The 17,641-nt window shown below is 35.4% G+C and overlaps 1 protein-coding gene across 6 annotated transcripts in view; it reads left to right on the forward strand.

Moving 5' to 3' along the window:
- Nucleotides 1-17,641, forward strand: part of MYH10 (myosin heavy chain 10) — a 90,778-nt gene that overhangs the window by 51,148 nt on the left and 21,989 nt on the right. For all 6 annotated transcript variants that reach the window (XM_081939612.1, XM_081939614.1, XM_081939613.1 and 3 more), the window contains 15 exons: nt 336-431; nt 870-988; nt 2,875-3,027; nt 3,428-3,601; nt 4,098-4,271; nt 4,798-4,912; nt 12,426-12,619; nt 12,833-12,954; nt 13,107-13,176; nt 13,266-13,426; nt 13,694-13,802; nt 13,907-14,038; nt 15,018-15,224; nt 15,336-15,473; nt 16,812-16,935. In XM_081939612.1, the coding sequence (XP_081795738.1) occupies nt 336-431; nt 870-988; nt 2,875-3,027; nt 3,428-3,601; nt 4,098-4,271; nt 4,798-4,912; nt 12,426-12,619; nt 12,833-12,954; nt 13,107-13,176; nt 13,266-13,426; nt 13,694-13,802; nt 13,907-14,038; nt 15,018-15,224; nt 15,336-15,473; nt 16,812-16,935 (2,088 nt within the window). The remainder of the gene's footprint in view (nt 1-335; nt 432-869; nt 989-2,874; nt 3,028-3,427; nt 3,602-4,097; nt 4,272-4,797; nt 4,913-12,425; nt 12,620-12,832; nt 12,955-13,106; nt 13,177-13,265; nt 13,427-13,693; nt 13,803-13,906; nt 14,039-15,017; nt 15,225-15,335; nt 15,474-16,811; nt 16,936-17,641) is intronic.

A 17,641-nucleotide genomic window follows, 5' to 3' on the forward strand; every position in this document is an offset into this window, starting at 1 on the left:
GTTCAGATTCTTGTAGAAAGCTTAAGCTTTCAATGAACCTATATATTCATTTGAACTCTCTGTACTCCTGATTTCCCACACTTGACATTATCTTTCTATATATTTTCACTTTAGTTTAACTACAGAATATATGGCAACTGGGATAAATATACTGGCCAGGAATACATACATTTGCCATATGAACCTTTCAGTTAGTTTGGCTTGTAGTCTATATATAAGTCCAGATGTTCCTATAGTTTATATCGGTTCTTAAAGCCATCTTTATCTTGACTGCCTATTAATTAAAAATGTAAACATTTATGTTAATACATTTTATTAAATGTTTTGTGTCTTAGCTATGTTGAAAGTGGTATCCTCAGTACTACAGTTTGGAAATATTTCCTTCAAAAAAGAGAGAAACACGGATCAGGCATCTATGCCAGAAAATACAGGTAAAAGTATTTACAGGCAAAGTTTCAGTTTCAGTTTCAGTTCATTAAATTTATAAACCGCCCCCTCTCCCCGAGGGGACTCGGGGCGGTGTACAGACAGAAATAAAATATACAATAAACAACAAAAATACAAAACCCCAGACAAACAAATTAAGCACAAAGTCTGTACAATAGTACAAAGGATATCCTTTAAATTATTATGTATTATTATATGTGATATTTGATATTTAATAAATGATTTGCTGCTATCATTCCCTACAATCTTGCAACATACAAAAATTTTACAGCAGAGATATGGATCTCATTTTTACTTGAAAATATTTTCCTGATGCTAGATAATCTGAAAACAGTAAAGTATTTTAAAATATATATATATTTAATATATAACAGTTGCTGAAGGAGAATTGTGATAACTGACTTCATTGCTTTCATTTGTAGTTGCACAGAAGCTCTGCCATCTGTTGGGAATGAATGTAATGGAATTTACTCGAGCAATACTCACTCCACGCATAAAAGTTGGCAGGGACTATGTCCAAAAAGCCCAAACCAAAGAACAAGTAAGCTAAAATACAGAATGACAGATCTTATTGTACCCGTCTGCTTCCAACTAACATATTTAACATTTCCCTTTATCCTGGGAGGCAGGGGCAAGAGTGATGATGATGATGGACATAATTTACATCAGGGGTGTCAAACTCACACTGTCATGGTGTCAAACTCACATTGTCATGACATGTCAGGACTTTTTTCCCCTTCGCTAAACTGGGTGTGGGCATGACCAGCGCAGGCCTGATTTATATTACAGTAAGTCTGTATCGGGTTTCTGTTCTGGAGCTTTAAAGTTTTGCTCTGTGTTCCAGAAGTAGCTATTAACTACTTCTCCAACAGTGCCTCTATGTTGAATTTTAGTATAGGAGTAACTTGAACATAAACAGTTTTAGATAGAGGGACTGAATATTGGAGGCAAAATTTGTATGTATGCAGCTCTTGGGCACTTTAAATCTAGCATTGATGGAAGTTTATTCAGCTGAGAATATTTAAAAGGGCATTAGGGTAGAACTAAGACACCCAATTTATAAATTATGGAATTTTATGTCAGATGACTATAATGTTTATCTTTGGCATGAAAAGGAATATAGTTCTGGCCAAGTTTTAAAAATCTTACTGTACATCTACTTTAACACATAGCTTCTCTTTCAAAACGTTTGCTGCAAGAAGAGATTTAAGGATAGGAAATGGATGCTTTCATCCTGCTATGATGGAGGCTATTTTTATCATAATATTCTCATTATACCCATCCACATTCTCTCACCCAGACCGGTTTCCCTTATGTTACTTCAAACAAAGGGATTGTGCCTTCCTTTCTTTCAAAAGCATATAGCTGCACACTGGAATTTACATTAACCAATACTGTAGCGGTGGCAAAATTATTCCATTCTGTTTCCCCAGCTCTGCTGTCTGGAGCTCAAGAGAGATTTTCCCATTTATACATTTTGCACTCTTCCTCCCCCTTTGCCAACAGCTAGTGACAAAATTGTTCAGAGTTTAGGCACTCATTAGAACATCATATAAGTGAGTATGTTTGGGCAGTACTGTGAACTAAATAGATAGTCCTCACTTAACAGTGTTAATTGGGACCAGAAACTTTCATCATTTAGCGACACAGTCACAAGTGAAAAGAAAAGAAAAGGGCACTGCTGCTTAATGACAGCAGTTCCATCAATCCTCCTTAAGTCATTGTTAAGCGAGGACATCATGTGACAGTAGCTTGCAACTTTCTGCCAGCTTCTCCATCAACTTTGCTTGTCAGAAGCTGGCAGGGATGGTTGCAAATCACGCTCACATGACCATCGGAAAGCTACGACAGCCGTAAGTACAAGGATCAGTTGTAATTACCTCTGGTTTAATGCTATCATAAGTTGAAACAATTGCTGAACAAGTGGGCATTAAATAATGACCACCTGTAACAAGCATCTGTTATTCATGCTGCCTAGAACAGTTTGTTGCTTGTGTGGCCCCTTTCCCACACAAAGTGCAGTGAAAACTCAAATGTTTTTCTCAGTCTCCTCTTAAAAGCACTGTGACTTAAAATATGTAAGAGACAATAGTATTTTTTTCACCTGTGGGTGCTGGACTTTTCAGTAACAAAAACTTACACTACCTGTCTGTTGACTCTGTCTCTGTATATGTTCTGAACAGCTTCAAAGTAGTCAAGTGTTGATTCTGAATTTATCCGAACCAATTACTTTCTATAAGAGCTATGCAAATTACAAAGCTAGATAACATTTTTTCTAAAGTTCATACTTATAGCATTTTTGCTTAATGCAACTTAATTTCTTTGTACCCTTTGTATTCAAAAATTATTGTGCTAGGTTTCTAGTAGAATATTAATTCTCATCTTTATATGTTATAAGCTATGATTTCTTCACCTTCCCTTATAAAGGCAGATTTTGCTGTAGAGGCATTGGCAAAAGCTACATATGAACGTCTTTTCCGTTGGCTTGTTCACCGTATTAACAAAGCTTTGGATAGAACTAAACGGCAGGGAGCTTCCTTCATTGGCATCTTGGATATTGCTGGATTTGAAATCTTTGAGGTAAGCAAAGCAAAATCAAACACTTTTGCTACATATCAAACATTATTGTTAACTTGTGGTGCCAATCATTATCCATCCGTAGTATCAGATATGTATATCATATTATAAATTTCTGCAAGAATTTTTTATGCTAAAAGTGAATCAGAACTGCAGTACAACATTAAAATCTGCATACCATCTGTGATTACATTTCTTAGAGGATTGAAGTTTGATCTGGCTCGTATTCTGACTTAGGAAACTCTCAGTGAGATGGCTTGCATTCTTACATTTTCTTAAAACATATTTCTGTGTCTGATGTTTGGTTGAACAATAAATAATCTGCTCTCTAAAAATTTCTCACAATATAGTAAAATATTAAAGCTACACAATTAAAATTTACTTTTCTTGCTTATTTTCCCAGTTAAACTCTTTCGAACAACTATGTATCAACTACACCAATGAGAAACTGCAGCAGTTATTCAACCATACCATGTTTATCTTGGAGCAAGAAGAATATCAAAGGGAGGGCATAGAATGGAATTTTATTGACTTTGGACTGGATCTACAACCCTGCATTGATTTAATTGAACGACCTGTAAGTTCTTATATCCATATCTTTTGTATGGCTTATGCAACAGTATAAACTAAACTTATATCAAATCTGTATTTTAATCTGTGATCCAAAGTGTGATTCTAGTGTGTGGTCCTTTTACACTTGGTTTAATATTTACAAAGTATCATCACTTGTAAAATGGAGTCTTGATTTTCACAATAATCTATCTTATGCACTATTTGTCTTTTATGAAGCATTAATGAAACCATTTATGACAGTTTTAATTATATAGCATACATTATAACAAATATTCTTATACTGTAGCTACAATAAGAGTTACAATAAATTGTGATTGGATTCTGGATTTATTGCTTTAATCTTATTTTCTCTTTATCACCTGTTAAAATAGAAATCTTTCTGATTTTCATACATGCAATTTGTTCTGCTTTAGCAGTATGTTTCCACATTATATAATAAATCTAAGAAGAAAATAAATAACTAGTAATAGTCTATGTATTTTTAATTGCTTTTTAATTAGGCTAACCCTCCAGGTGTATTGGCTTTGCTGGATGAAGAATGCTGGTTCCCTAAAGCAACTGACAAGACATTTGTAGAAAAACTGGTCCAAGAGCAAGGAACTCATTCCAAATTCCAGAAACCTCGGCAGCTGAAGGACAAGGCAGATTTCTGCATTATCCATTATGCAGGAAGGGTAAGAAATAATCACTGTATAGTCTAACCATTCTTCAGACTTCCCCTTTGAAGAGACTATTGGGATTTACATATAATACTGTTTTGACTTCTAATTTGCATACATAACCATAATTATAAAAAGTAACTTAAAACATTTTTCAAAAGGACCTAAATAAATAAAATGTGGTTGACAAATAACACAAGATTGCTAGATCTAAACAAATAATAGAATAGAATAGAATAACAGTTGGAAGGGACCCTGGAGGTCTTCTAGTCCAACCCCCTGCTTGCTGTTGCAACAGATTGTTTCTTTTAAAGCAACTAATATTTAGAATATCAATTACTGTATTTAATAATATGTGGAACTCCGTCTAGTAGCTCGTCTCCCTCCATTGACCTTGTTAATAGCCAAGCATTTATTATTAATCAAAAAGGATTTCATTGAAAATGACTCCAATGAATAGAGGCATTTGAAGCTACTGATGTGAGCAGGCACAGTTTAGTTTTCCGGGGATTTACTTAGTTCCCCATTTGCTTCATTCCAGGTGGATTACAAGGCAGATGAATGGCTAATGAAAAATATGGACCCACTGAATGATAATGTGGCAACTCTTCTGCACCAGTCTTCTGACAGATTTGTTGCAGAACTTTGGAAAGATGGTAAGAATCTGCTCCAAACTCAGGAAAGATATAATTCTATGTAGCCAAATTAGTATGTGATTTCTCAAATACTGCTTACCTTAATTATGACCACAGTTGGGATCAGGACTTCCATTACTAAGTAATGTGGTTGTTAAAGAGAGTCATCATAGGAGCATCCCACTATTATTGTCTTCTTTTCTGAGGTTGTTAAATGAATTGTGTAGTGATTAAGCAAATCTACTTTCCCCATTGACTTCGCTTGTTGTAAGCCAGCTGCGAAGGTTGCAAATGCCAATCATGTCCTGGACACTACAACTATCATTTACTTATTAAATTTATGTGCTGCCCATTTAAAGCAATAATGTGACATCATAAATACAGACTGGTTGCCAAGTATCCAAATTGCAACATCTGACTGCAGGGATGCTTTAATGATCATAAGTGTGAGAACCATATACATCACTTTTCAATGCCTTTTGTAACTTTGAATAATCACTGAATGAATGGTTGTAAGTCAAGGACTATCTGTAATCAGATACTCTGCTCACACCCTACAAATTATTTCATTTATATTTGTGTCATTATGGTTAGCTACACTTTTTGTTCATGCATTGAACTGCCAGATACCATGTTTTGAACAGAATTGCTTACTATTTTAGATTAATCTCAGAGAGATTCCATTATAGATAAAACACCTTTGCTCCTTTATGACAATCACAAAAATTAAAGCTGTTGCTTCAGTCACTATTAATTAAAAAGTATCTGGCTTTGCTGTAAAATAGATGGATGCAAGGTGTGTTTACATTTAACTCTCTAAGCCATTGGAGTGCAGGATATTATGCTAAGGGTTTTCATAAATTGCTAACATGTAATGTACATGATTAACAGAAGCATGCTTTCACAACAGTTTTCAGATTTGTCAACCTTATAAAGTAATGTGATTAAGTATCAGTTATCACTTCGCTACTTAATTTTATGTCACATTATTAGCACAAAAATCTTATTGTATCAGCCAGAAGTCTTTCTAATCCTTCTCATAGCGTCCAAGTGTAAACAAGATATAAGGGAGTATTGCAGCTTCTTCTGGTACTCTTGGTAGCTTAGCATATCATGTGTGAAATTGTTACCCTATCATGAATTTGTCTAATCTATTTAAATCCACTTAGTAATTTTAAACCACTCTATGGTACTGAGTTCCAGAGGTCAAGTATGCTATATGACAGTGATGGCAAACCTATGGCACGCGTGCTGGAAGTGGCACACAGAGCCATCTCTCTGGGCACGTCAACCGTCTCCCATCTTCCGGATTCCAGCTGGTCTTTGCACATGCAAAGAAACCAGAAGACCAGGTGACATGTGCATGCTGGAAACCGGAAGTGGGGAACTGCTCTTCCAGTTTCCAGCGCTTCTGCGCCCATTTCAGCACTCAGTACCAAAAAGGTTCGCCAACACTGCTTATATGAGATACTTTATTTACTCAGACCTTTATCATTCTTGTTCAAGTTAATGAAATGACCCCAAGTTCTAGTATAATTGGGGGAGAGATTTCTTTCCTTAACTTTTGTTAAACGTTTGTTTGCCTAAATGTTATAATCTTTTCCTGCAAAGTAATTCTAGTCTCTTAATAACTGGGTACAGAAAAGGACGATGTTCATTTCTGTGACATCCTTTTGAGATGTAATGACAACAATGGTATATGCGGTGTTCATACTCTGCTCATGCAGTATATATTTGTTAAAACATTATGGTACAGGTTTTTTTCCTAATTAATTTTCTAATCATGTGTCTTGCTTTTGAATACATATGGATTTAAGAAAGTAAGTTTATGAATATTTAATAATTATAGCATAGCATTTTTCATACGAACAGCCGTTTAGAAAGATTTTGTATGTTAGAAACAGCCAAAATATTTGCACTTGGGATGAAAATATGGTGAATTCTATAACATCCAGCTGGTGTTATCCTTCCAATTTCTTGATGGTTCATGAAGTGTTGGGTACATTCTTGTATGGCCATGTCATGTTGTAAGCATTGGATGCTGGCCTAAATGCCTCATTGTGCTAACAATATTTCATGTTGAAGACTTGTTGTGAATTACTTTTATGCTGATACTTTGCACTAAACCCTTTATCAATAAAAAGCTGAAGTGCCTATTTTATACAAGCTAATGTTTACCCGTATCTAATTGTTGCTGCAACCAGCTATTAGTCTTTTGAGTTCTGAAATAAACACACCATTCCTAATACCCATAATAGACCATATACAGTATACTTGTTAAAGCTTCATTGAAATTCTGAGTGGTGTTTTTTTTTTTTTTTACTAACTGGATTATCTTCTATATCTGCTTCTTATTTTTGCTGTTTCTGTGCCACAGACATTCACAATATTCAGAGAGCCTCTTTCTATGACAATGTTCCTGGTTTTCCTGATGCACCAGGTGAATGTATGAACGGGGCTCCTAAAAGCAGGACTTGAATCTATAGGAAAAATCATGTTTTTTTTTTTCCTTTTGCTTATAGGCCAGCATGAACTTTTCATTTCACCCTAGCCTTAAGTGTTACCTGCACAAGGCAAGTGTTCTTGTGTGCATACTATTCAGTTGCTACTGCATCAAATAGTCTCATTTTTTTTCTATTGCACTTGGAAAAAGCTTTGCAAGTGAGTAGCTGCATTTTAAAACATGAGCTTGCTTTTCTGACAATTTGATAATTTTGGATATTTCAGTTTAGAAGCGTTGCTGGCCTAATTTTTTGCCCATGTTGTATTTATACAAATACAAATAAAACAACCTTATTGGTCTTTACCTGGTATGCTAAGTTGCTGCTATGCAGCAAGCCGAAAAGTTTTAATTTCACAAGCCATTAAATCAAAGGTTTGCTATTTTGACCCCTGATATCGTACTCATCCATCGTTCCATTCACAAAGCTAACAATTTAATAATTTAATTTGTACATCATCAGAGTTGTCAAACCTTTGAGCCTTGCATGGGCAAAGCTGGAGCACATTTTGACAACGTTTCAACTGCACAAATACAATCTGGATTTTAAAGAAATGGTAGTTTATTGCTCATAACCCTCTGGGTTATGAATCACAGTGAGAATCCCTGCTTTGAGGTACTGTGGAATATTAAAACGAAAGCTACACGATTCCTGCTGCCTTCCAGTCTTACCAGGAAAGCTCATCAAAGGCCACTAATAGAAGTGCAGCAAATCATTATGTCCTCGGTTTGAAATGAGCAGTAAGTTCATCAACAGTAGATTAATCCCTATTATCCAGAAGGAAAAGATCATGTTATTTACATTTTTATCTATATCTGATGCTACTTGGCTATTTTTTTCTATCTCTGCCTCGCTGTCTCTTGTAGAGTATTGCTAATTCATATTTTCTTCATCTTTATTTCTTCCTTAAATTATTAATCTTTCTGTTTATCGTTGCTGAATAATAATATTTTCAATTACTGTTTACTCTAAAGGAGAAAAATATTTTGCTACATTTGAAACAGTGAATAAACAGGCATCTTTGATCACTGAATGATTCCTGTGGAGAATACCAACAAACATCTTATTCATGCAAAAAAAATAAAAAAAAAATTAAAGTATCTACTCAGGAGGCTAATAGCATTTCAGCTGTGGGAGCCAATGAATAAAAACAAGGAGAAAAATGTAGATGGCTCAAATTTGGTAAAAGATCCAAATCTCATGAAATATCAGCTTTCACTTCTCAAGATATTATGTCACCTTAAGTGTGAAAGTTATAATCTGATGTGATTTTGATGTTCATGTCTGAAGCCCCCTATAATTCGTTGCAAAAATGCCAAAATCTCACTGTTATATGTCAGGGGTCCCCAACCGCTGGACTGGGACCTACTATCAGGGACTATTTGGAACCGGGCCGTACACATATACCAGCAGTCCCCAACTTACGTGGCTTGGTGGCCAGTTGGAGGGGTGGAGAACTGGGTCAACCTGCACGTGTGCATATATGCCACCCCACTACTCATGTAGCCCAGTTCCCTATCCCTCCACCAGGCTGCTAGCCGCATAGGTTGGGGATTGCTGGTATATGTGTATATGTGCATGGGTTCTAATAAAAACTATTTCCACAAATATTGTCAGTGGGTATTGCAAATGTGTTGATGCTCATGACACTATCACTATAAATGTTTTTTTTAAATGAATACTTTTTGACTTGGCTGCAAATTAACATTCCAGTCTTGGTTGACAGAAGAACCTTGATGCTAGAACATTAGGGGAGATGAGAAAGGTCGTAGCTTTTAGATCCAATACATATCAGTCCCGAGTCCCATAAAAATCTGAAGAGTGACAGGATGAGGAATTCTGGAATATAGAATATGTCAAGCCTAAGTATAAGTTTTTTCTTTTTTTTTTTTAATAAAATTTTTTATTTATTTTTTTCTTTAAAAAAAACAAAACAACACATACAGAACAAAAGCAAGGAGAAAAAACAACTTTCCTCAATTTCATCAAGCGTGATGAATGATAAATGATTCAAAACCGAACTGGGAAGCACAGTTAAATATTTTTTCTCGCTATGCATTAGATTCCAATTTAGGTTGAGAATATCTGAGGTCTCATTGAACCTGATCACCACATGTATACTGTAATGCTATTAGAGATCGAAGTTTTAGTGCTTACAAAACATTTATTAGAGATACACATGGTACTTCTTATCATGTGAAATATATCCCTATGACCAGCTTTCCCCAAAGCACAAAAAAGTTAGGTTTCTTCAAAATGCATACAATAGTAGAACAGTTTACCTCTGAAGGTTGTGGGTCGTTCACTTCTGGAGGTTTTTAAGAAGACGCTAAGTAGTCAGATCTTGCAAATGGCTTGTTTGGTTTTCACACACGTTGCAGAGACTTAATGATTCTCACAATCTTTTCTGATTCTGTGAAATCATTTGCTCCTGCTTTTTCAAGACACTGATATTCAACTTTCTTGGCTGTTATTGGGTATTTTGTTCTAATATCCCCACCTTCATTCTAATCCCCTTTTCGTGAATGTGCTTATCACATATATTCCTATAAGAAGGCTTGGTGTTGTGATATATGGTATACTCAGGGTATGAATATGATGTTATACAAGTGGGCCAAATCAGGATTTTAGACTTTTATATGTACTGTTTAGGATTTGTGTGTGTGTGTTTTTTTTAATTGAATGATTTACATCACTCTTTCCTTTTCCTTTGAAAATTGATAAGTAATGGTGGGTTTTTTTTTATTTGATAGTCTGCCTCAGGTTCAGTAATGAAATCTCTAGGATTTGTAAACTGTGTGTGGCCTATAGATTGCCAGCCCTATTTTAAACTATAGTCTTAGCAGCTTCTCAGAACTTAAATAAAGGCTGCGCCTGTTTTTCCTCAGATTTAATATTCCTATAAAAAAAATATATTTCCCATTCTTGATGAGGAAGTTGAAAGACTGCTCTATTTCTGAGTAGATGAAGAAGAACCTGAAAACATTATAGAATATCAGAATCTATAAAGCTATTAAAGCATGATGCATCCTCATCTCCTATCTGAAGAGATTTTTCTGTGGTTCAGATACATTGGTGATACATTTATTATCTGGACTTATGGTCAGGGTGCCTGGCAAAGTTCCTTCAAGTCTTCAGTAACTCAATGAAATTTGATATTTGCCATGAGGGTTCTTATTGCTTTGTTATAACAAATATGCTCCTCACAGACCAGTTGATCAGCACATTTGAGAACCAGAGATATATCGACACTCTTCTTCACTGATGTTTTTGCTAGATCATCTGGAGAGTGAATGAACACTTATTCAAATGTATGCATTCCTCTGGCTATGTTCTGTATGAAAGTCAGCAGTGGGGCAGAATGTGCTGGATTAGTAAGAGAAAGCTTAGGGGAAAAGTGTAGGTCATACGGTCCTTTCCTTCTTGGGCAATAAAAAGATCATGCCCTTAGCTCTAGAACTGCCCCATGCAGGGTTCTGCCTCTCCTCTCGTAGCCTGCTTGATTTCTATACTTACAACTTATATTTACCAATATTATTCCAAACTGGAAAACATAAATTTAAATAAAAATTAGTATTAAGAAAACTGCCTTGGTACTATAGCCCTTTACAAATCTTATTAAATATTTTATAATAGTCTTCTTGTAATCTATTTTATAAGGAATATAAATAATCTTGAACGTATTATTATATTATTATTGCATTAAATGATTATTACAGATCCAAAGTGAAGTATGGAATTGTGCCTCCTTGATAAAAATAACATCTGCTTATGTGTTACACTTGAAATTGCTATGGCCTCTGAAATCTACATGCAAAACAAATCATGTATTTTATGAAACTTGAAAGGGTTATATAATTTACAATTCTAAGCTACAGTATTAGTTAATTTTAACTTTGATTAACTTGACACTGCAGAGTTGATATTTCCCATGATTAAGCATAGCATTGATATATTTGAAATCACAGGATTTTTAAAGTTATAGAATAAATTTCTTTAGTACCATGAATTGCTATCCTGTCAGCACAACTATTATAGTTAGGATATATAAATTTTAGTTTTTTCTAATTGTAATGTACTCCCCCCTCCATTTCGTTCAACCATGTACAACAAATGCATTTCACTGATTAAAGAGAGATGCTTAACTTTTAATTCTATTTAGGAAACATGTTAAGTACATTTTGATTTAACTGCACAGATTTTTTGTGACTGGGAAATGTTAAAAGATTGCTAATACCCTGGACTAGTGTGATTCACAAAAAGCTAGACTGCAACATGTTCAATTCTTTAGAATTACAGTGCGATGGTCCCTATCCCAGCTATTTTATTTCATTTCTATTTTATTTCTGGGCCAAAATATGGTTCTCTGGTTGCTTGATATTTCTCCTCTGAGCAGTAGTTCCCTTTAGGGTTAATTTTATTGGACTGGACTGATTAAATCAAATTTTCCTCAGTTTTATTCTTCATAGAAAACTTGATAATTCAGCTGAATTAGTGTCAATATGACAAGCCACATAACTAGTATTTTTGTGATGTAATAGGAAAAAATATAATGAAAAAGCTGAAACCCATATTTTATGTTGCAGTTTTATAGAGAAATACTGTACTTTATTTCAAGCAAAGATACTGTGGGAGGATGGATAATATTTTGTCTTTAATGCTGTTTAATCCATTTAGTCATTTGCTTTGGCCATATAATAAATTTTCCAACATTATTCATCCTGTGCTCGCACTTGATTCTCGTCAAAAATTTATTTTAATTATAAAAAGGGTATGGCTGTAGTGCTCCCAAAAGCAAAATAGTAACTTCTTTTTTTGTTCTTTCTAGTTCATAATTGTCAAAGCTACGGTATTTTTGCCTTGCGCATTGCTTTGAGTCCGGCTACTTCCATGCATACCTATTTGCTTTGGCACAGATGGCACCTTTCGATATTGTCTCATGGAACATTTATTGCACCTTTTATTTATACTGATTGTCTTTATTTATTTTACCCTCTATGGACCAATTAACTGTACATTCTTGTTGCCCGCAGTGGACCGTATTGTGGGCTTAGATCAAGTCACTGGAATAACAGAGACTGCCTTTGGCTCAGCTTACAAGACCAAGAAGGGGATGTTCCGTACAGTGGGGCAACTATACAAAGAATCACTCACCAAACTGATGGCCACATTACGCAATACTAACCCAAATTTTGTTCGCTGCATCATTCCAAATCACGAAAAGAGGGTATGTATTGTTACAGAGATTGTGTTTGGCTTAGATACAATAACTGCTGCTTGTGTTTCTTTGGATCATGCTATGTACCTCTTACTTGCTGATATAAAAAACATTTTGATTTCATGTTGTACATGGATGTTGAAGAGCACTTTGATTTTTGAGTGATTAGCAATTAATATTTCTTTAATGAAAAAATGCTAAAAGGAATGTCTGTGTATTTAGGCTGGAAAGTTGGATCCCCATCTTGTTCTAGACCAGCTCCGTTGCAATGGTGTTCTCGAAGGAATACGGATTTGTCGACAGGGATTTCCAAACAGGATAGTGTTCCAAGAATTTAGACAGAGGTACCTTAATACACCTGGTCTTAATGTTTCAGAGATCACTTTGTTCAAATAACTTTGTTTTTGTTGCTTATTAACACTTAGTCTTTATTTTCCAAGAGGAATAGGTCTCTGTAACTTTTCCAACATCTACTTGTTTTTGGTTTGGTTTGTAGGTATGAGATCCTGACTCCAAATGCAATTCCTAAGGGCTTTATGGATGGAAAGCAAGCTTGTGAGAGAATGGTGAGCCATTATATCGAAATATAAAAAATCTAGAAAGTTTCATCCTTTACCTTCCCTGTGTTAAATAAATGGATTTGGCTCTTGCATAGATCAGAGCACTGGAATTGGATCCTAACTTGTATAGAATTGGTCAGAGCAAGATTTTTTTCCGAGCTGGTGTTTTGGCACATCTAGAAGAAGAAAGAGATTTGAAGATAACAGACATCATTATATTCTTCCAAGCTGTTTGTAGGGGATACTTGGCCAGAAAGTAAGTTAATGTAGTAATATTACTTTAATCCTTATGGACAAGATTTGGTGAATTTTTTTAAAGGATTTAGGTTAACCAAAATACTGCATTTAAAGTAATATGCATGATTTGTTCATGGAATGCTTACAGTTCTTTCCATATAGAAGAGTTATTATCACTTTGTACTTTAATAAGGCTTTCTTATAAAGCTAATATTTTGATGTTATTGATAAAATGCAGAAATTCTCAACTGTTTTATAAAAAAACCGTTTCTTGATTTTTCTTTAGAGCCTTTGCTAAGAAGCAGCAGCAACTGAGTGCATTAAAAGTTTTACAAAGAAATTGTGCTGCATATTTGAAGTTAAGGCATTGGCAGTGGTGGAGAGTTTTCACAAAGGTAGATTGTTGTAGTTCTTCATCTCTAAATTATGTGATGGAATTCTTAATAGCAGAAAACTGACATTAACTTGCTGGTCTTGTGGCTTTTGATTGATTGTGTAGGTGAAGCCTCTGCTTCAGGTTACTCGTCAGGAGGAAGAACTTCAGGCTAAAGATGAGGAGCTGGTAAAGGTGAAAGAGAAACAGAGTAAAGTGGAAGGAGAACTAGAAGAGATGGAAAGAAAGCACCAGCAGGTCATTTATACACAATCTGATTCATACAACGCTATTGACTTATATCTTATGTGCCTATGTGATTTATTGAACATAAATTACAGCAGAGAAAATATTTTTAGTGACAATACAGTAACTTTTTACAACTTTAATTAGTTGTATAGGCTGATTGTCCAGCTAAGCAAAATTATTATGACTTATTAACTTGCTGGGTTAAACGATACAACTTTAGATGGTATACAATAGAAAGCAGGTTCATGATAATCTTTAAAGGAAATATATAGTCACAGCAAAATTATTTTACTGTTCAAGAAAAATGGACTTGGAAACTTGGACTTCAGTATTCCAAAGGGTAGAAAATATGTTGTGTGTTATTGCACAATTTCATCTACAATCCCAATTTATATCACACCATCATTTTTCATCTTGCATATGACTTCTGTTTCCACAATTAACCAAAGCATTTTAAAATAAACCTGGATATTGAAAGTAGGAGACCAAAATGGTTGGCTGCATTTCTTCTGGTATATATTCCTTCTTATCAGTTATTTCCAAACTTACTTTAAACTTCTGCCTTAATAATAATTCAGAGAAATCAGTGCCAATACTTTAACAAACACTTCCTCTAATAACATACCTCAAAACCTTTGGTATCTTGTGAGGGCTATTGATATCATTTAGCAATGCTTTTGCAATATGGCAAACTATATCAAATTCCAATAGCTGGTAAATTCTGCTAGATTGTTGAGTTAATAATGGAGAATATTTGTAGCTCAGGATTGACTCGAGGGGTCCTTGGTGCTCTCTGAGCTTGCTTGTTTTCTTGCAGATATTTTATTACCCAAACTACGTAACATCAGCTACTAGTACTGATGTTGTTATCTAGTTTGGGTAATGAAATGTCTGCAGGGAAACAAGAAAGCTCAGAAAGCACCAAGGACTGCCTCAAGATTGTTACAGCACGCTAAAAGGTTGAAATATTTTCATACCATGTTTGTAGTTGGTAGAAGAGAAGAATATTCTTGCCGAACAGTTGCAAGCGGAGACAGAACTCTTTGCTGAGGCCGAAGAGATGAGAGCTCGCCTGGCTGCCAAGAAGCAAGAGTTAGAAGAAATTCTGCATGATTTAGAGTCCCGGGTAGAAGAGGAAGAAGAACGGAATCAAGTGCTTCAGAATGAAAAGAAAAAAATGCAGTCGCACATACAGGTATTGCTCAATAGACTGATGATAGGATTATTAGAAACTCTGCCTAAATATTGGGAGTATTGGTGTCTTCCATTGACACAGTACAATTAAGACCATTTTTCTGCTTTTCAGGATCTAGAGGAGCAACTTGATGAGGAAGAAGGAGCTCGGCAGAAGCTACAGCTTGAGAAGGTAACAGCGGAAGCAAGAATAAAGAAAATGGAGGAAGAAATCTTGTTATTGGAGGACCAGAATTCCAAATTTCTTAAGGTGAGAGAAAAAAAAGACTATTCCTCTCCAGTACATCAATGTGGCCAAAATTGGGTAGTAAATGGTAACTATAGATAACATGCCAAGCCCCCTACCAATCAGAATACACCTCCACCCAATCAGAATGCAGCCAAGCTCCCACCCAATCAGCACAAACCCCCACTGGCAGTTAAAAAGAGGAACCGGCTGAGATCTCACATTGCTCCTGGAAACACCAAGCCGGAAGCACCAGCCTGAAGATGATGAATGAGACTTCATCGAAACGTCGTGAAGATACTTCCAATTCTACGCGGGAGAAAACCCGAACAACCAAAGACGTACATACAAACACCCGCGAAAACCTCAGAAAACAAACATGCTATCTCTGTCCATTTTTAAGATTGAGAAAAGTAGCCTGCGGTGATTAGACATACATTCGTTTTATTATATTAATCTCTCCTGTTGAAACATTAAAATCTGGCATACTTACTGCATTTAATAGCTACACTACAAATCCATAAGCTAAATGTAGATAGCTTTATGTTTTTTGAAAGAAAAAAGCACTGTGAAGCAGTATATAAGTCTAAATGCTATTGCTATTATCAAATGTCATTATGCTTCAGACTATGGTATCACATACAAAGAATTATTCTTGCTGTTTTGCTTTTGACCAAGTTTTATCATTGGTGCAACGTGGAATTAAGCACTTATGGTAATGACCATGTCAATCCAATTGCTATCATTAATCTGATCCTTTTCAGATGAATTGAAGCTTTGTAATATTAATATTACTGATTCTACACAAAACTTTATGGATTATTCAAAACAAATTGCAGATAATTTTAGAACCTTCAAGATGACTAGCTGTAGGTTGGATTGCCTCAAACATACCAATTTACTGATGGAATAAGCTCATTTAATGAAAACCCAGGTCATTACTTCCCTTATCTGAGACTCTCCAACCTTAGACTCTCCAAATATAATTGGATTAAAAATCTAGGTTTCCTAACCAACATGATACAAAGCCTCAATTCATCTGGAAATGATCGGGTTGGTGATAGCAATTGGATTGAGATAAAACACACACTAGGAGTTTTGTTAGTGATATAATTTGCATCTTGCTAAATATGGAACATAAATATGTTTTAGATGTCTGTTAACAACTAAATGTAAAATATATATTTTAGTTGCTCTAGAAAGTGTGAGGAGGTTCAAAATGTTTTTAAACAGTGGAGAATCTTACTTTGTTATAGCCATTCTTTATAATTGGGTTGATTGGAATAACAATTGTATAATTTGTATCCGATTCTTTGACTCTCATGTATATGTTACTTCATTCTTACTTTTTTACTCAATTAGGAAAAGAAATTAATGGAGGACAGAATTGCAGAATGTAGTTCACAGCTGGCTGAAGAGGAAGAAAAAGCTAAAAATTTAGCAAAGCTGAGAAACAAACAGGAAATGGTGATCACAGATCTGGAAGGTTAGCAGTTACAAGATTTGCTATTATGGGAATAATCATTGGACAAACTATCCTGGTACCATGGTACCAAATAACAGAAGCAAGTTTTAACTTCTGACACAGAGAGTAAAAATAAGTGCATATTGTTTTATCCAAATCAAAAGATAATCTGTAATGTCACTTATTGTTAGACAAGATACACTCCTAAGACAACAAATTCATTAGAACCATCCTTTACTACACACGGGTGGGTCCCTGCCAGTTCTAACCTCTTCTATAGAAGAGGTTCCACAAACCTACCGTGTCGTTTAGAACCGGTTCCAGCTCCCTCCCCCTGCCTGTCCGCATCACGCTTGCTCTGCCATCCGCTCACTGATTGGCTGGCTCACCAATGGCCCCGACCGTCTCTAAGTCCTATCTAAACTTTAAAATCTTAAAGCTGTCAAGTTTGAACATCCCTGGGGTTTTTTTTCTAAAGGGTTAGGGGTGCAAGGTTCTTGTAACTTGACAGCTTTAAGACTTGCACACTTCAATGCCAAAGTTCCTGAGCCAACATGACTGGAGGAGAAATTCTGGGAGTCGAAGTCCACAAGCCTTAAAGCTGTCAAGTTTGAACACCCCTGGTTTTTTTTTCTAAAGGGTTAGGGGTGCAAGGGTCTTGTAACTTGACAGCTTTAAGACTTGCGTGCTTCAAATGCCAGAGTTTCTGAGCCAACATTTTGGTTGC

The sequence above is a fragment of the Natrix helvetica genome (genome assembly GCF_964273705.1).
Source record: "Natrix helvetica genome assembly, chromosome: 1".
Lineage (NCBI taxonomy): Eukaryota > Metazoa > Chordata > Lepidosauria > Squamata > Natricidae > Natrix > Natrix helvetica.